The sequence below is a fragment of the Polyodon spathula genome, chromosome 3 (assembly GCF_017654505.1).
Source record: "Polyodon spathula isolate WHYD16114869_AA chromosome 3, ASM1765450v1, whole genome shotgun sequence".
Classification (NCBI taxonomy): Eukaryota; Metazoa; Chordata; class Actinopteri; order Acipenseriformes; family Polyodontidae; genus Polyodon; species Polyodon spathula.
In genome coordinates this window covers 67425171-67445979 of record NC_054536.1, presented here as the reverse complement: position 1 = coordinate 67445979, position 20809 = coordinate 67425171, and the positions used below count along the sequence as shown (strand labels likewise).

Sequence of the window (20809 nt, the reverse complement as noted above, 5' to 3'; positions counted from 1 at the left end):
ATCTGAGTTCAGTTACATTCACAAAGAACTTAATAAAAAATGGAACTTAAAATATTTGTAACATAACTTAAAAAAATAGGCTAACTGTTTTCAGCTCTAATTGTTTGAGATGTGGGAGTCACAAGCACTGTACCATCAGGTGATTATTATTCAGTCCTTTTCTTTCACTGAATTTAAACTCAGTTCTAACAATGTGCAAGCTTTTTCAAACAATCAAACAACAAATAAGCAATAACACATAATGGCATTTAAACCTCTCAAGAAATATATATAATTCAAATTAAATGACTATCTAACAATAAATGTGATTGCTCAGAAGGACAGCTTTCCTCTGACATTCAAACTCAGTTTCCAAACAGGCAGAAACATGTCAATCTGTGCCACGAGCACGCAGGGACATGCAGGTCTGCCTCTCGGGCAGAAAGCAATACGCAAACACCCTGCCCAGGCAGGAAAGAACTTGTAGAGCTGTCTCAGACGGGTAGAAACATTCAGAGCCTGGTCTGAAGCAGGCCAAAACATGTAGATATTCTGCTCAGGCAGGTAGCGACATGCACATCAAATCTCAGGCAGGATGCAGCCAGCCAACCCGAGTTTCAGGCAAGCTGTAGCTTTCAGATCGGCCTCTCGGGCAAGTAGTAACTTGTACTATGGACGTGTATTGATTTCATTATTTGAATGGATCAGTGTCAATAAGGGCAAACTCAAAATAGGCTACACGTAAATAGTTGAAAATATGTCTTAGACATTATTAATATGATGCTTGTCTGCAACTCTTTTCTGTAGCCATGTACTTGAAACTTGGCTAGGCACCCTGACATAAACATTCGTTCTTTGTGGAAAAATGATATTTGAAGATGGATAATACAGATTATTATTGTTTCATGAAAGTTAACTTCAGGTCTCAGCTCAGATCTGATGTCATCCCAAGAAAATGGTGTACATTTTTTCCCCATTGCAAAAAGCTTTAAAATCAGGATTATACTGCACCAAAATATATCTGTGTACAGTAAGTCAGATTGCAAGCTGCGAAGGCACACTTTCTGTTACTATTCATGTTTCTGGCTGCCATTCACACAGCCGGTCTCCAAAGCCAAAATGTTTTTCTGCCTGTTTGAGATGGAGATGCACAAGTAGGCCTGTATGTTCCTATGTGTTTCAGATGCAAACCTTATCAGTAGATCAGACATGTTCCAGCTCATTTACTCATGCAGTATCATTTACAAGTTCTTGCCTGAAAGTTAGAGAGCAAAGCTAGAAGTTTATTAGATGTCACATATTTCCAATATATAATAGTTTTCCTGTAATACTGCTACCCATTTTACTTTTTGTTGTTTCTGTTTTACACCAATGAGCAAGTACAGATACAATAAGTAGCTTAAACTAAGGATGAGAGATCTTTTTTTTTGTGTACTCCCAAACTACTGTTCGCAACAGTTGTAGCTTCTATATCAGTCCAAAACATTGTGTATCATTTCTAACTAAGACAAGATCACCACTGTACAGCTTGGGGGGCACTGGAATTCAGCTGTCTGACTGAAATACTGTATCAGTCAGATAATGAAACTCTTTATATTTGAGCTTGCATGAACATTAGGGCTACATGTCGCTACATGCTAGAAAAGCATATTTGAATGTTCCTACATGCCTGAGAGGTACATGTGCACGCTCCTGCCTACTTAGGCAAATTCACATGTTGCTACGTGTGCTAGAAGTCTGCAAATAAGATATTTATGTTCCCATCTGCTTATGTATAGTATGAATGCAACTGTCTATCTCACTGCTCATGGTGACCAGAGTGAGTTAGTAGGCTGTACAACATACCTTGTATTACCATCACTTCGTAGCTCTGTATTTGATTTTTCAGTGTTATTTTTTTTTTTCATACATACTTACATACATACATTCAAACAAGCAAATTGCCGACTGGTTTTTGCACTCTTCACCTTTCTGTAATGAAGGAACGCAGGCAACATTGAAAGTATACATGATAGATTTATTTATTTTTATACTCTGGCTCTGCCTGGACATATTTCTCAAGAATAATAAACTGAAATGGTAAAAGGTGAGGTGGTCGGGAAGTGCAGCATTGGACTACTAAAGGACTACTGTATCTAAAGGGCATACTGATTTCAGAACAGGGCCAACTTAGTAGACCTTCTACAAAGTTGTATGTCCATCATACTTGTTTATACAAGATTGTAAGTGCAGCATTCTTTTTGGAAATATTTTACAACTTGGACTTACAAAAAGAAAATGAAAAATCTATTTGTTTAGTTTGATTTTGTTCTGTTTATTTGGTGTACATTTTTGGATTCAATTGTTGTACTTCTCATTTTTTAATTTTTTTTTTTTTCTCTAAATTGTAATGGTTTATATTCATAACATGCCAGAAAACAAAAACCAAAAAGCAGAAGACCAGAACAAAAGCCTTCTATTCAATCCCACGTCTGCTGTTGTAATTAAATTGTTTTATGTTTATTTTTAGGTGTGGCAAAGTCTCTGCAACAATTGCACATTTAACAGGTTTCATGATGAGCCAGCTCAAAACAATACAGAATTGTTGGCACTCTTAAGTAAAAAATAAATAAATAATAATAAAAAAAAAACAAACATAAAAAAGCACAGATAATTCAAACCAATAATAATGCAAATTGCAATTCAAAGTTTTATGGCAAACAGAAGACGTGGTGTTCCATAGTTTTATTGTATATTCAACATCAGTAAGTAAGCTCTATATCTTTTGCAGCAATTTGTTGTAAAAAATGACTTAGTTTCTGCTTTCTACCTCTCTTTGTTTAGGTATGAAGATACCTGGGTGACCCTTCACAAGCGAGCCAAGGAGTCTGCAATAGCTGGCGAGGTACCAGTAGTTTACTTGATAATTTATTTGCTACATTTTGTCACAAGTTATCTTGTAGTATGTAATGGACAGACAGGATCAGTGCGTGAAGGGACCCATGTTTTGAATGGAGACCTGTGACAGAGAGCAAATAAATCCTCGTCAACAATCTCTCGCCCGACCTGTGAGGGTGCTGTATTACAGGAACAGTATGCCACAGACTGGATGGTTTGGCAGTTCATTCCAGGGTCATCGGAAGTCGGCCATCTGGAAAGGGGGCAGAGTCACAATACCAGAAGTCATCGCCTTAATGCGGTAGCCGATGTGTCACTCATAGATCGGAGGATACGTGACTGCACTCACTACTGAATGGGGCGTGTTGTGTTTGTGTGTGTCTTGCTTAGTGTGTTATTATTTCGGGACTGAACCCTGTGGTTTACCTGAGCGATACAGGTAGGTGATGATGTAGGTAATAAGGAGGCTCTTGATATTCTGTATCTGCTTGGCATTAAAGGCTGTGGATGAGAAAGTGGTGATGCTTTCTGCACACTGGGAGAAGAGGAGGAATGGGCTCTTGGAACTGCAGGAACAGCTCCAGCAAATCCCAGCCTTCCTAGCACACCTGGAATCCATCACTTCCAAAATATGTGAGTCTGCAATTTATATTATAATATCCTGTACAGCATACTATGGTGTTTTTGCTCGGGTATACTGAAGATAGTGCACGTCTACAAAAGATTTAACTTGGGCAGGTTCAGCCTATTTTGTTATGTTTTGGATATTACGCAAGAATGTTGCCAGCCCTCTTTAGTATAGGAGACATCACACGGTACCCTAGGGTAGCATTTTATGCTTATCTCTCATTCATTTTATGTTACAATAACATCCCTCATGGCTTCCACATAACTGTTTTAAACAAAAAGAGCTTTCTATGCAGGTGGATTCTCACAGCTAAAACATAAATGTAAAACAACTCGCCAGACACATCAAGAAAAGGTACTACAAAGAGCAGAAGAAAAGTTAAGTAAAGATGAACTGACTTAGCAGCATATAAGGATGTTCCCTTCACTGTCTGTGAAGCATCATTTTTATTTATACGTCGGACAACTTTTAAAAAGTATTTTATTATCGTGCCTTATAAAAGCTGCAGTAATACAATGTTTATTGTATTCGTAGCTCTGCTAAATGCAATAGTCTGTTTATTTTAATTTAGTGTGAACTGATTTTGATCCAATTACTGTATTTTGAGAACAGTTTTGGAGGAAACTGTCAGTGGCACAGAGTACCAGTTTCAATGTCTAAAATGGTATTAGAAGAGACAAGTGACTGCAGTGGGTTAGCCTACTTGTGGATTTTGTTTGGAGTTTTCAAAACGTTTTAGGTTATTTGTACAAACTCTCGATTTGTAATAATAATAACACTAAGTAACACAATTTTTGTTCCTGGGTAGTAAGTGTTATTTCCTAATTGCTTATGCCTCAAAAGTATAGAAAATGGCTGTTATTCCCCACAAACTTTGCTTTTGTGACCAGGACAGTGATATTTCAAAATATCACTATTTCCAATGGGAAAACTGGCAAATGTGTGTCTTTTCGTTCACATAAAGTCAGAAAAAAACAACATATGAATCCAAATTAACATGTATTTATACTAAAGTAATACAAAAAGGACTACAAAAGATTTAGAAGTGAGTAGTTTTGAGATTTACAATTATACTGTATTTACTGCACATACTAATCTCAATTTTTTAAAATTTATTTGCTGTACTAAATTTAAATAGATAGATAAGACATCTATGAAGCAGAATTAGTCTACATTTACAGACAACATTCAGAGGGTGTGTACAAGAACAGATTTTCTTTCATCGATCAGAAAAATTGTAAAATACACAAATACTGTAAATACGTATTTTCGGATGGATTGATTTGCAACAGTGATTAAACCTAGTTTGAAAGATGACGTGCGAAATCCTTCATCAGAGGTTAAAGCCCTCGTATTGACCAATCAGGTTAAAGAAAATCTCCAATCCATTTTCTGATATATCAAAAGAACTGATCATCTACATGTGATGCAACTTGGTATTGATATTCATTAGCTCAAGTTCTTCATAGTATGATGATCTACGAAATGGTGAATTGGTTACCTTTAATTTACATGTATGACTTATTAACATATTGTGAATGTAGGTCATGGACATTGTACAGTATGTCTGTCCTTTTGTTTGTTATACTTAAGAGTATGTCACTTCAAATTCCTTTTTTGTTTTTTACTGTCCACTTCTTCATGGTGCTTGCAAGCATGCCCGAGTGGCTCTCATTGCAATTTCTCAAGTGTTTTAACATCTACATTGTAAAGTGCGTTTATCTATTCCAGGAGTTGCTTTTCTGTTCTAGTTGTCCGCCAAAGTGTCTGCACGGTAGTACAGGCAGTCCTCGCACTTACGACGCAATTGGTTCCTGAAAGCGCATTGTAAATCGAAGCACATTCTCCCATAGGAACAATGCTGGGTTACGTTTTTGACTCTTCAGCCAGATAATATAGTTTTACAAAAATTACCCGTTATATTGTACTCATGCAAATATTTATTTAGTTCTTTACACTCAGTCCGGTGATAAAGCGTATATTACTCAGAACTTAAGCCCTTCATCATGTGACAGAGTTTACAGCTTAGGTTTGGTTTTCAGTCAATTGCTCTTATCAGACATTTGTTAACAGCAAATACATTTAAAAAATGACATGCATTAAAAAAAAAAAAAAAAAAAAAAAAAAAAAAAAAAAGCGCTTGACTAAGTTAGGGCGACCACGTCAGGTACTGCATTAAGAGTCATAAGTCGAAGCGTGGTAAGTTGATGATCGCCAGTACTATAGGAGCCAGTGCCATCTAGTGGTCATGAGTTTTGGATTAGCAAGTGTCCCATTGTTTTACTGGCAGTACAGAGCTGAGTACAAGAAGCTGATGGCACTTACTAATATAGAAACACTTCGGCTGATTTAGCCTACGCAACCAATGTCTATAGCGGACTGAAACCGAAAAGCAGTTCTGAACACACCTTAAGAAAGAATATGAAAAAAAAAATGATGATGAAACTTTGTTTTGAAGCTACTTACTGTATTAATGTATGTATTAATTGTGTAGTTCTATATTCAGAATCATCCATCCAGTGGTGATGCAACTTGGTTTTAATGACTAAAATCTTCAGGTTATTAGAAAATGCGTAGTGCATTATATAATATAATAAAGGTCACAGAAACAATATGACTGAATTTGATCAAACTTTGCATGGACATTTGTGAGTTATTGAACAAAATATCCATGTGCTGTAGATCACAACACAGGAGAATAACACTAAGGGGTACTCTGTATTATTTATAATCTTCACACAGGATTTGTGATTGTATAATTTCAGTTTCCATTTAAAGTTGTAAATGCCGGTTCAAGCAAGCTCAAGTTCATATTATTATTATTATTATTATTATTATTATTATTATTATTATTATTATTATTATTATTATTATTATTATTATTATTATTAGTAGTAGTAGTCATTGTAGTGAAATGTGACTGATAACCTGTTAGAATGTTGACTGTTAAATAAAGCTTTGTTTTGCCTGTATATATCGTAAGCAGAATCAATTATGTGTAAACAACATGTATTTGCATTTTTGTTGAAATTATAAAAACATGATTGCTGTTCTATATAACATATTTTTAACCTGCATGTGAATGTTTCATAACATTTATATGGATTGCCTGTAAAATAACAGGATTTTCAATCAAATATAAAGTAGTAGGTGTAGTGACATCACCAATAAATTATGCAAATTAGTACAATCGAAGGTTCGAAACTTCCTGAACCTTCGAAGATCAAAATGTACCCTTCAATGTAGCCCTAGTAGGGTGTGTCTCCTATTATATAAGAACCGAGTTGCAGCAGTTTAGTACTGACTGGCAAGTGTGAATATGTAATACAGTGATAGATATTACTCTTACTAGAAATGCTGTAGTACATAGTCTCTGCCCTGTGGTGTTTTGATTTCAGATGCTGATCAATAATAGTAGCCCTTGTGAAAGTATCCTACTGTTGGAGGGAGGGGAGGGTGAGGATATAAACAAAACTGGCCAATCTGTAAGGTTTACTTTGTGATAAAGTGGAGTAAATCCAATGAGTAATATTTTAGTGTACAATTTAAAACTATAGAACTGCTGTACAGGAAGCAATATGCAATACCTGTCGTTTCAGAATACAGTACTTGCTTTTCTTCCAGCTGTGATTCAGTTTCTGATTGTTCCAGGTCGTCTATGGGACGGTGGTTTCTGTAAAAAGTGGATATTATTCATGTCAGGATGAAGGGGGTTTCAGAATTGAAATGTGAAGCCAAGTGATAGTGACCGTAGATACAATTAACATATGGAGGGCATGCCAAAAATATCATAAACAGGAAGTGTATTTTTAGCTGTGTATGCAGAAGAGCACAGTAATTCATTTGGCCATATAAACCTTGCAGAGAAATTATTTAGAGAAGCCTTCATGAACAGGAATAAATAACAGCATGTCTGCAGTATTAACGTTAATGTTCAGTACTGCATGTCAAATTCTATCATTCGGATATGAATTGTTTTTTGCACACAAATAAATTAAAGTGAACATTCGTCTTCATTAAGTGTCATTGAATGGACTTTATTATCTTTAGAGTTAAATATTCCAAAGCTTTCACAAACAAAGGATTTCTATGTTGTTCCTAATATGTAAAGTCATTTAAATGATTACTGCAACAAACAGAACCCCTTTTGCTAAGCTAATACCAAAAAATTTCTCATTTGAAATCTCTCCTTTAACTCTGGCTGTATATATTTTAAATAAATGATATAAATCACCTTGGCTAGTTCTCTTTTGCGCTGAATTAAGTTGCATCTCAATGTTACAGTACATGCTGATTTTTGTACATTTGCCTCTGGATCAGATCTCTTAAACGTGCACACAGTATAATGACAGATCATCATCTATATCGGTTTTGTCATAGTGTACAGTATCTTACCTAAACTTTTATTAGATTAAACCTAGAGGCAGAACAGTCTTGGTAGCAGATCTGTCTTGGTGACAACATGGACTTTAACCTGTTATCCTAAAATAGAAGTAAAGATATCCTTTAACATGGCTACGTTGTACACTTTAACATTGCACGTAGAACATACCATGCTGAAACAAGCTATTCATTTTTATTCATTGTATATTTTATTACAGTACATATTGTCATTTTTTTTGTTTTTTGTTGGTAAATACAAAACAAAATCACAGACACAAAAATATGTTTCTTTTAATTTCAATAGCTTGCCAGTGTAGTGATAACAAGATTCCACTAGGGGGAGTGTAGGTTCACAGTAGTCACATGAATACATTGTTAAAGTCAATGCTTAGTTTTATACATGTTATAAAAGAAAGACTTGTAGTGTATAGTTTTAGTGTTAAAATGTATACAAGTTGGCCCCTGACTCATGCTGTTTACAGGAACCACCCAGGAACCTCCCATCTTTGTGTTTTGTTTTGGTCCATTCTCCACTTTTGTTACAGTATATTTGATTGTATCATAACATGTTGATGATGTACGAGTTTATGTGACATTACATTACCTGAGCTTTTATTACTAATGCTATCTACAGTATAAACCCCCATCTCATAGAATTAGTAGTAATAATAATAACAATATAATTATATTAAACTTTCATATGGAAATTCCACTTTAATGTAGTTTTTAAAAATGAAAGTTAGGCCTCAAATTTTTCTGCCCACAATAGAAATGGGCAAATATGTTCAATGAACTCGCTACTCTGTTACCTTTGTTTTCTGTCATAACATCTGGAGTTAGTTCTGATGTCCTCTTCTGATGGAACTGGCCATTGCTGCCTTGGCATTAACATCAGTCATGAGGCACGTTGCCAAAGCATGCCTGAACGACCATAAGCAATGCCCTTCTCTCACTTACTGCATGCCACCATGGCAGTCATGTTGATAACCTGTTCTAGTATTCCCTTGTCTGTCCTGATTTTGTGTCTTGGAATTTCAGTATGCCTTCCTGGGACACAAGTAAATCCTAGAGGTACTCTTATCTAAAATGTGGCGTGTAAAATAATAACAATAATAAAAAGGTTGCCCATGCTGCAAGTATTTCCATATTCTAATGCCTTGGTCTAACACACTTATTGATTACTTGACTTTGGTTGTTTGCCAATTTGCTTTCAGTATGTTGATTTGAATAGTTTGTTAATTATACTTTTCTTTTGGGAGACTGTGGCAGTGTGCCCCGCCCCCATGCGTATTTTGTGTTTTATGTTGTATGTGGTGTCTTTCATGTTGTCTGTTATATGTGGATATAGTGGTTTACGGAATATAAATTGGGCTGTGTAACACAAGGGTTGTAATATGTATTTGGGCACTGGGATTGCACAATCACTTCACATGCAGATAAAATATCTATGATTATGTGAGCATGGGGAGTACACAAATTAGTTCACGTGCTGGGATTCAAGTGGATGATTAATTAATAATTGAATCCCGGCACAACTGTATATATAGGTGCACGTTTCACTCACTCGGGGTTGTGTGTGTTCGAGAGTGGAGAATGGGAGAGAGAAAGTAGGGAGTACACTTTTAAAGTAAAATAACAATTGTTATTTCGTGCTGGAAGCACCAACACTGTACTTGTTTGTTCGTCCACTGTTTGGTTTTGTTTTGTCTGTCTATTTATTTTGGCCAACGTGCCATTTGTTTTGTTAAGTGCTTTTTGTTTGTTCAGCTGTTTTATTTGCAATAAACCGGCGCAACAGCGCCATTCACCATTCACTTACCACTCTGTATGTTTCTGTTCTGGGTCTGACGTCGTCGCACAAACCATCCTATCACAGAGACATACTGTCTTTTTTTTGAGTAATAGACAAGAAGTAGTTTAATATACGTATGTTTTCATGTGATGCAGCTTTCCCAGCCAAACCACTTTTACCAGTTGAGCAACTGGGACACGCTAGCAGTAACGTTCTAATTAATGTTTCAGTATTCTAAATCATAACCGCAGAAAGCTGTAAACTGTACATCTATGCAGGCCGCTGGTTCAGGCAAGGACCTAAATCAAAAGTGTACATGTATTTACAAAAAATACTACAGAGGTCTCAGATGAATTGTACTGTCGTAATACTGTATAAGTACAAATGGAATACAACTACAGAGCTGCTGTAGCATGGTGCTTTTTGGTGTGTGCGTACGTGCTTGTGCATGCCTTAGGAGCTTCCGTCAAGCAAAATGTTGGCTCCACAGCTAACATTTTCACCTTGTGGATAAATAATTTTCATCCGAGTTATTAAACGTAGAGTAGGATGCTTTGTTAATGTGTGTCCTTTGTTACTGGCCACTGATTTGCTATTTTGCTGCCTTCCCTTATGTGTTGGCATATTGTAAACGTCGACTTCATTGCAGAATGTTCTCCTTTGCTTCAGCAGGTGATATGCTGTTTCAGAAATGTTGAAACAGTATAATGAGGAGCAGTTGCCATGAATGCTAATAATATTTACCCAAAGGGGGGCAGCATGACCATATCAACTTAATAATCCTGTCCGTGCTCATTACATTTCAAGAAATATGTCGTGTTACATTTAGTTTACTGTTTCTGATATATTCTTGTGGTAACACTTAGTAATGATTGAAACCTTGGCTTTATTTAACTCCTATAAGCTGTACTGAAATCCCTTCAAAAACAATATATCTATCACACCAGGCTAAACGAATTTTGCCCGTTATACCATAGAGTACCATTTTCTGTACAGACCCTGTCACTATCCTGTTCTAGGTGCCAGTAGGATTAGTGGTACAGTGCGATTAGTGGCACAGCAGGATTAGTGACACAGTGGGCTACATCACCAGCCTTGTAGTCCTTTAATTTCAAGAGCTTTCTGTTCAAATACAACTCCAGTCAGTAAAAAGGGTATCTGAACCTGCAGTAGTGCCCACTGGACATTAGTGTTTGCTTGAGAAAGGACTGAATGGCAGGGGTGTTCAGGATTGTGTTTCACTCACACAGCAGTGAGGCGAAGCTGTCATGGCACCTGGTGGCAGCATGCCAGACTTTTGGCAGCACTGTTTTTAGCCTTTTTTTTTTTTTTTTTTTTTAACCATGATTGCACGTATTGTATTGCAAAAATTGAGGGTATTTAAAACTGGGATGTCAGAATAAGGTTAGCATTTGATTTGCTAGGAATGATCTATAATTATAATGATATCTTTGTTTTTATGTAGCGCCTTTCATAGTGGACCACCATCACAAAGCACTTCACAGACAATGGTATATTTAAATATTATTTGGGTTTTATTTTAGATTCCAGTTGTGATGCAGTTTACCTGTGCAAAAGAAAAACAAAAACCATTCTTTGTTGCCCTAACTAAATCAGCATGTCAAGGTGACATTCATATCCTGTTTTATTAGGAACATTTCTATGTTCACAAAGTAACCAAACAACATGTAAGCTTCACATAAGGAGGATGGGTGCGGCACGCTCCACCAGTTCAGAACCGCTATTCTAAATAAAATGGACTTTCATAATTAAGTAATTCACAGATTTGTGTTAGTCCATGTTGATAGTGCATTTTACATGTGCTAATTGTTACGGTATATTTCCCTTCACTTATTCAAAAAATATTCTATGTTTTTTTTTTTTTTTTGTGTAAGCCTCATAATGAAATGAGGAAATACTGTATTAATAATGTACTCTCTAGCCCTCTATTATTTTGCATTTTGGTTTTCATTTTCTACTGTTCTGAACTTCCAAGCCTGATATAATTTTACTGGAATACTAAATAGCCTGCCAAATCACAGCCTACAAGTTGTGAAAACCAGATCGATAACATGACCCAAAATCTACCATGGAAGATGATTACAAGGGATACTGCACTCAGTAGTGAGAAGCACAACAGTTGTTTCTGATATCGTAACACCTCTCGTCTAAAGAATGAGCTAATCGATATCAGCATCTTACCCCTGTTACTCTCAATACTATCATAAAGGCTGTGTGTGAACACAGAAATCATCCATACAGATAACTCTGTAGTATATGGCGCCTTTGTGCAATCAAGTGTTACAGCTAAACCTCTTTTAAGAAATAACCATGCAGAGTTTTATCATATTTGGAGGAGCATAATACAGCCTTTAATTGGTCATTCAATTGGAAGGTAGTATTGTGAAAACAAAGCCTAGATTCTAGCACCCTCAGCTAAGTTATTGACAATTGCGCAAGCAGTAAAAATGTAAGTGTGACACACATAGATGGATGGACAGGTGGCTCCGTTATATCCCTGCCAGTTTATAATTAGCACTTTTTATAAGAAAGTGGATTATTTGGTAATGTTTGAAGAAACTGTAGCTTTTTATTGTAATTCCAGTTGAAGATGACATCAGTATGATGACATCTGCCTGTCTCTGTATGTGAAACCTGAATACAGTGTACCTTTCCATGTTACGTTACTAAGCCATGGCAGGGGCTGAATGCCACTGCAAGCTGATTGTTCTGTTCAGATCTAACTGCCTTGGACACATGTTCAGTCCTTGTATTGACCATTTAATTCAAGCATTAATGTTTTCTCATGAAAAAGCAGCTGTTGGATCCTGCTGGGAGTTAGGACAGTGATTAGACCGAGCACTCTATGAGTTAAAACCTCTGTTCTGATTAGGGCCTGTGTGGAGTGTTGTCTCGTCAGTTTTTTGGATTTTTCTCAGTGATCTCTGTGCACGCTGGGTACACTGCAGGTATTGTCTTCCTCTGGCACCAATGCTAAAACAGATTGGGCTTGGAGCAGGGTGCTGTTTGTACCCCTGCCGTACCAGGCTCTGGGATCCATCCTAACAACCGCCTTTCTATTAAAATGATCATAAACACAGCAAGCGGAAGTGATTTTGTCTCAAGCAGTCCTTGTTGTCCCCCCTCGACTTGCTTAATATGCATAGCTCTGAAAGTAATAAACAATGCAGCACTTCTGAATTGTAGTAATGGTTATAATGAAGGACACTGAAAAAGACCTACATCCATTGTGTATTTTATTAACCAGTGATTTTTTTTTTGTACTACAGTCAAACCTGTTTAATATCACTCCTTAATGTCACTCTCTGTGTATTATCTCCTCTTTGAAATGTCCTGGTCAGAATATAATGTAAGTTAATGAGGACATGATCTTGATAATATCTCTCTAGTTATTGTCGCACTCTGTTTAATGTTAGTGGCATTTAGCAGTCATTCACCTGAGTTTTCACCCCACATAATTTCAATAAAAGCATATGATTAGAAGTTTCATGTGTTTCATAAAAGCATATGATTAGAAGTTTCCATTATTTCACAAGGCAGGAGCCAGGCTTGCATAAAGGGACTACTAACTAGAATAGACTATGTGCTTGTGACTTTAGCAACAGAACAGAGGTTTCCCCTTGACTACTCGGAAAACTGGCCGGGAAGCGAGGAACTTCCCCCAAGGGGAAACAAAGGAAGGATAGAGAACAAACTAAGGCCTCCCTGGCTTACTGAAACATCTAATTGAGAGAGGTCAGACTCGACTGACGCTCCAGGGTTGCATGGAGAGCCATGCCATCTAAGAAGGGAGAACAAAAGCACTGGGAAAGAAAATAAAAAAAAACAAACACATAAAGCGGGCCAGCCCTCCCCCCCCCAGCTGTAAGAGCCACCTTCGATTGGCTGAGTCAGTGACTAGCTTGAAGGTTGGAAGCAAGCTTGCTCTCCCAAGGGGGAGACTGGGCACTGGTGTAAATGAATAGATTTAAGCAGGAGAATGAGAAACAAAATGTAATTACGTTTTTGGCCGGGGATCCCTTCTGACCAGCGGGAACCTTCGTCTCGGAGGGCGAGATTACATTGTCGGTCCCTAAGGTTGGGAAGTGAGCTTCACTTGCCCCCAAAAGAGGATCCCCCGGCTCCACGCAACTGTGCCACCAGTGAAAAGAAGAGAGAGAATTATTTTATTTATGTATTTATTATTATTATTTATTATTATTATTATTATTATTATTATTATTATTATTATTATGGTCCCCACTTCGGGCATGCTAGCAATACTTTGTTGAGTGGAAATAAAGTCAAGGACAGAAGAGCGAATGTAAGATTCCACTGCTGAGGAAGGATTGGTTGATTTTAACTTTGGCTGCTGATGTTGCTGCACCTATACGGAATGAATGGGAGAATACACTTGGGGAGGAAGACCAGCTTTAGAAATGAGCTGGAGACAGAAGATTGCAAATATATGAATTGAGTTGAAAACCAGTTCGCTGAATGGGTATAGGGAAAGGTTGAGCTGAGGGAGCCAGACGTTTGAATTGAGGATCTCAAGTAAGGCTGTGAATTTAAGCTGAGGGGGAAGATTTTAGATTTCTGGAGGCCAGACATCTGAGAGCCAGATTAAGAAAAATTCCACCAAAACTGATAGAAGCATCCCTATGGAGTGAGAGGTCTTGGGGGGGCAAAAATGAAGTCATCGTAAAACAGAAAGGATGTTCCAGTAAACGTTTGGAAATGCAGAATAAGAAATTTAAATTATTGAACAGCTGTCTGCAACTGGAATATTTGAAGGGTCTTCAATGAGAATCTTTGCTTGTTGAAAAAGCAGACGGAGCTAAAGAACGAATAGGACAAACTGCAGATGCACGATTCCTAAAAATGGAGTGTTGTCGGGAGCAGAGGAAGAATAATTTTAGGCTGATGAGGCTGAAGAGGAGGCTGCTTTTGGACACTAAGAGGTAGAGTGGGCGTTAGCACAGAGATCACTTAAGAATCTATTAATGAGATTTTGTATTGTCCAATGCTAACCGAGTATCTGCTTTGGCTGAAAAAGCTTTATGAGACTCTGGCAGAAATGGCTGCAGGGGTGACGTCAGACCAGAGAAATGAAACAATAACACAAATGGTACGGAAAAAATGGCTCTCCTGTGCTCATATTTTATTAATTACAAAAATAAAGATTTAAACAAAACACACCAAGAAAGGGGCACAAAGGCCAAAGCAAAACATTCACAAACAATAATGATGTTGCTAAAACGAGTATCTTTCAAATCGGGTAGCATTCATTCTTTCTAGTTAAGTCTTTCTCCTAGGCTCTCCAAGCTCTCCTACGCTCCTCATTCAGTGAGCCCGGAGTGGGTCTTTTATATTCTGTAGCTGGAGGCTTAATTACCCATTAGTCAAAGAATTACCTTGTTAAGGCTTCAGCCACATTCCCACAAGATTTTATTGGGATGGGGATTTAACCCCATCCACATCACGTACACTTTATAAGACTGAATTTTCGCTGGTCTCCAATAATAAATAATAATGACGGACGGCTACCGTCCGCCCGCATACAAACACATATAATAATAATAATAATAATAATAATAATAATAATAATAATACAAATGAAAACAATAATCATACATAAAATACACAAAGGGTGGGCACCCCATCACAGAGACATAAAATGGTATTGCCATATCTGACTGAGAGATCAACAATGTTAAATAAATGTAAGTCAAGTTCTTGTCGTGGGTGAGCATAAACTTCACAAAGAACATCATGAAAAACAGAAAATCCAAGCATGAATTCTCCAAGAGTGAATTTTTTACACAGCCGAGGATCCCAAGATTTTAGAGTAACAGACAGATCTCCACAGTCAACTACCCTGTGATCCAGAAATTCTGAGGTTGCAATAAAAATAGAGACCAAATTAACTACTTTACCTTCGATAATATTGCCTCTCAGTTGAAGAGAGAGTAGCGATCAACTAGAGGCTGACACTAGAGTGAAGACTGGCAGCTTCACTCGAGAGCAGGTGTGGGTGTTGCTGAAGCAGCGGAGAGACGAGCACACTGTTAAGGGGAAAAAAGTTTTTATTGAGAAAAAAATTATATATTAAAAACACAAAACTGAAAGATCATAATCGTATAATTCTCCATCCCCCTGAGTTAATACTTGGTGGAAGCACCTTTGGCAGTAATTACAGCTGTGAGTCTGTTTGGATAAGTCTCTACCAACTTTGCACACCTAGATTTGGCAATATTTGACCATTCTTCTTTACAAAACTGTTCAAGCTCTGTCAAGTTCCTTGGGGAGCGTTGATAGACAGCAGTCTTCAAGTCATGCCACAAATTTCCGATTAGATTTAGGTCGGGGCTCTGACTGGGCCACTCAAGGACATTTACCTTTTTGTTCCTTAGCCACTCAAGTGTAGCTTTGGCTGTGTGCTTTGGGTCGTTGTCATGCTGAAAGGTGAACTTCCGTCTCAGTTTCAGCTTTCTTGCAGAGGGCAGCAGGTTTCCCTTAAGGACTTCTCTATACTTTGCTCCATTCATTTTTTCTTCTATCCTGACAAGTGCCCCAGTCCCTGCCGATGAGAAACATCCACATAACATGTTGCTGCCACCACCATGCTTCACAATAGGGATGGTGTTCTTTGGGTGATGCGCTGTGTTGGGTTTGCATCTAGGTCAAAAAGTTCTATTTTAGTTTTGTCAGACCACAAAACTTTTTGCCACATGGCTACAGAATCTCCTGAGTGGATTTTTTGCATACTTCAAACAGGATTCAAGGTGGGCTTTCTTGAGTAATGGCTTCCTTTTTGCCACCGTACCATACAGGCCAGATTTGTGGAAAGCCTGTAGCTCTTGCAAAGTTGCCTTTGGCCTCTTGGTAGCCTCTCTGATCAGTCTCCTTCTTGCTCGGTCATCCAGTTTGGAGGGACGGCCTGATCTAGGCCGGGTCTTGATGGTGCCATACACCTTCCACTTCTTAATAATCGCCTGTGATATTTTTGTATACCCATCCGCTGATCTGTGCCTTTCAACAACTTTGTCCCGGAGTTCTTTTGAAAGTGCCTTGGTGCTCATGGTTGAGTTTTTGCTTTGAAATGGGAACCTACAGGAACTGCTGAATTTATCCTGAAACCATGTGAATCACTACAATTTAACTTAGATGGAGGCCACCAACCAAGCTATTTCAGTTTTTATTTTTAATAAATTTTCTACAAATGTCAAGAATATTTTTTCATTGGAAGTTGTGGGGTAGGAAGTGTAGATAAACGTAAGAAAAAAAAAACTATTTAATGCATTTTAATTCATGGCTATAAGGCAACAAAAGGTGAACATTTTGAAAGGGGGTGTAGAACTTCTATAGGCACTGTATATGTTTGCAGCTTTCTTACTACATTACAATGTGTCTTATTACATTACATTACACCATGCTCAAAATAGCAGCCTATACCAACTGAAAAACAAATTATTACCACTATTGTAATCAATACAATACCTAGTACTATATTTTGAGTTCCACAGCAAACAGGGTTGTCTCATCACTTGTATATTTTAATGCATATTTATACAGTCCCTACAAAGTTAATATTAAAATGAGTGGACTGTTCTGTATACAGTGTCATTTTAGTCATTTCAAATTATGGATGAACTATCCACAGTTACAGAAGAGTTTATTTTTGGTGTCTGACCCTTGTGCATTTAACTCTGTGATCCCTGTGGTGCTCTGCCAGTACCAAACTCAATTAAATTTTTTGAAGGGTATTGAGGGAGAAAAAAAACTGTGTATTTCCCGAATTTTAAAGAAGAAAAACATTGTAAGACATTTTATTCAAGAAAAGGGAGTCAGATTTTAATACTTGTGATGATATAGCTATAATAAGTACTAATGTAGCTTATTACTGTCTTTTATCTATTGAATTTGAACAAAAAGGTTTTTATTTTGTTTTGCTTTTGGATGCATTTACCGATAGGCTACTACCACCATAACCTAATTTTTATGATTTATGGAATTGAACTGAAAGCTATTGTATACTTTCTGAAAAATTACCCCATTTAAATGCTGATTTTGTGTGGAAGCCTTTTTTAGAGATGGTGTGATGTGACTATTGATTTTGTAAGCAAGGTATTTTATAACCAAGACAAAAAAGCTTTGGCGCCGCTATGGCAATGTCATCACTGACACTTTCCAAAAAAATTCAAAACTAATAAATTATTTTTATGCATCTTCAACCTCTTGTCATAAAGCTTATACTCCATATTACCCACATTTATGAATTAACTGTTACCTTAGTAAACGTTTAAGGTTCGTAGAAAAGTGTAATAATGCATAATGAAGGCATAGTAAAGCATCTGTAAGCATTGTATAGCATAAAAAGGTATGGTTAGGCAAAAAAAAAAAAAAAAACATGGTAAACTGCTTTTTCATAATACAGTGTAGTCACAAGAAAAGCATGGGAAAACGGAACTATTACAATGCAGATTTACTGTGGTAAACCTTCATAATGGTTAAGCATACAGAAAATAGCTAGTTGAAGCATAGTTTGTAGGTTTCACTTCCTGGGCAGAACTATTTGTTAAATAACATTCCCCATTTTACGTTTAAATCCATGACAACCTCATCCCTTTGTTCTTGCCCTTCAATTTACTGGTAGAGTATGCACATACAGTATGCATATTTTTAATAAGTTGATGGTGTATAACATGCAGTGCATACATTTACTATGCTTTTGTACTGTAATGACACATTTTGAAATGTGTTCCTTACCTTTTGACCCCTAGTTTTGACCTTTTTGACAATTTTCAGTGTACTAGTTTGTAAAAAGCTTTTATTTAATAAAATATGCTATGTATATGGTAAAAATATGTTTTTTCCAACTAAAAATGACGCTTGATTTTACTACATCAGTCAGGACGTTTAACCCTTTGATTCCTAGTGTTGTTTTTAAAAATCAAATAAGGGTCTTTTCAAGAGGACTTTGCTGTTCGGGAACTGTGCAGTGGCAGTCTCTTTTATAGTTGATGTTTACACTGTGCATTGTCTCGCAGCCCACCTGGAGGCAGACTTTGAGGAGGTGGAGAGCCGTTTGATACACCTTGAAGACCTTTGTGGACAGTGTGAGCTGCAGCGCTATAAGCAGTTCCAGATGCTGCAGGTGGAAAACTACAAGAAGAAAAAAAGGTTTGATTTTTTTTTTTTCCCCCGCAATTTGGGCCTATTTTGAAACAACCTGAAAGGTACTTTTTTTTTTTTTTTTTTTTTTTTTTACAAAAGAGTACATCATTTTAACAGTCTAAAACAAGAAAGAAATGTGACAGCTGTTTCTTCCAACTAAGTTGTTTACTGCTAGTTTTATACTTTTAATATTTTAATATTCCTTTTTAGCCACTAACAACTCATAGGAACAGTAAGAATTCAGTGACAACCTTAATTGTGTACACTGACCCCGAAAAAAAAAAACAGGAGAGAATTTAATAGCCCAAAATGCATTGTTGCCGGTGCCTTGTTCAGATGAAAGCAAGTGCATTATGTCCAGTGTTTTCTGCGATTTTGCACACATCTGTACACAAAATTACATTATAACCCATTTGCTTTTTGGTTATTTTTTTTTTTTTGCATATGTTGCCATTTCAGCTGTCTTGATGGACACACCTGTGAATGCAGCCACTGTCTTGAGGGTTGAGACAGTTGCATAGTGACCCACTGTCATGCCCTTTGTGAAGTTACCAAGATCATTCTGCTTTTCTGTGACAGTTATGTAATAGTTGCACACAACAAACACAGTTTTATGTAGGCCTTGTGGATCACATGTCATGTAATATGCCCTTATACATTGCAGACTTTTCTAATTGAATTCTCCTAGTTTTTGGCAAGTCAGTTTAGAAATGGTAAGTTCTAAATTACTTTGTACCCAACATTGGCTTTGACTGAGTTTTTAATATAAGCAATCTGGAATTCCTTGTTTCTAGTATAATACTCCAGATGTGAACCAACTGAGACCTTCTCTAATCGTATTTTCTGTATATTCAGCATTTGGCATACAAAATAAATACACATACAAATCACATTAGTGATTCTCATCTCGCTTAAAAAGCACATAGCCTCATATGAAGAGTAGATTAAGATGGAGCTTTTTGGTTACACTGAATCAATTGGAATCTCAAAAGAATATAAAGGAAACAGCAGCTGAGTAAAAAAAAAAAAAAAAGATTAACCATGGAATATGTACAGCAGAAAAGCCTCAGGCATTGTATTGTGTGGTAGAGAAGTGATTAACACCTTGAACGGTAACTGGTTAATGTATTGAGGATACAAATACGGCATAAGCCTTAAACCAATCATTAGTATTGGCCTTGAGCAGAGTTAATAGATAGGATAACTAAACCAGTATGAAACGTAGTCCTCACATTGTCTGACTTTGTTGTGCTCCAGCTATTTTACAGCAGCATATTTTGGAACTGGTAAAATAAGCTTCACAGCCAGGAGGTTAATCTCTCTAATCCCTTTATTGAGTTGGCTTTCACATTTTTTGCTGACCTAATGTAAAAGGATTTCCATTTTGTTAATTAATTAGAGCTGCTATTTAAGCAGCACTGTAGCAGTACATGCCTCTGTGATTGGTGACAATTTGTACAAATAGCTCCACTGCTTACCTCGTTCCATTTTGAGGCTTCTCCTCTAATCAGTACTTTTTGCTTTCTACATTTTAACCACTCCCTAGTCCAAGTGCATGCATTTCCTTGAAGCCCTACTGCTTTCAGTTTTAGAATTTTCTTTTATGCTGGACTTTGTCAAAAGCTTTCTGGAAATCTAAATAAACCATGTTATATGCTTTGCAATTATCCATTGGTGATGTTGCATCCTCAAAAAAATCAAGCAGATTAGTTAGACACGATCTCTCTTTCCTAAAACCATACTAACTGTCTCCCAGGATACTGTTACCATATAGGTAATTTTCCATTTTGGGTCTTATTATAGTTTCCATAAGTTTACATATAGTAGAAGTCAGGCTTATTAGTCTGTAGTTACCTGGTTTGGTTTTGTCTCCCTTTTTGTGGATCGGTATTACCTTTGCAATTTTCCAGTCTGTAGGTACAACCCCTGTCTCAAGATAAATAATTTCATTTCTTTGAGTACTACTGGGAGGA

The 20809-nt window shown here is 36.9% G+C and overlaps 1 protein-coding gene across 1 annotated transcript in view; it reads left to right on the top strand.

The window, feature by feature from the left end:
• LOC121313340 (dysbindin-like) overlaps positions 1-20809 on the top strand; it is a 90405-nt gene that overhangs the window by 16795 nt on the left and 52801 nt on the right. Inside the window, exons 4-6 of the mRNA XM_041245752.1 lie at positions 2803-2863; positions 3357-3489; positions 18710-18842. Coding sequence (XP_041101686.1) covers positions 2803-2863; positions 3357-3489; positions 18710-18842 — 327 coding nt within the window. The remainder of the gene's footprint in view (positions 1-2802; positions 2864-3356; positions 3490-18709; positions 18843-20809) is intronic.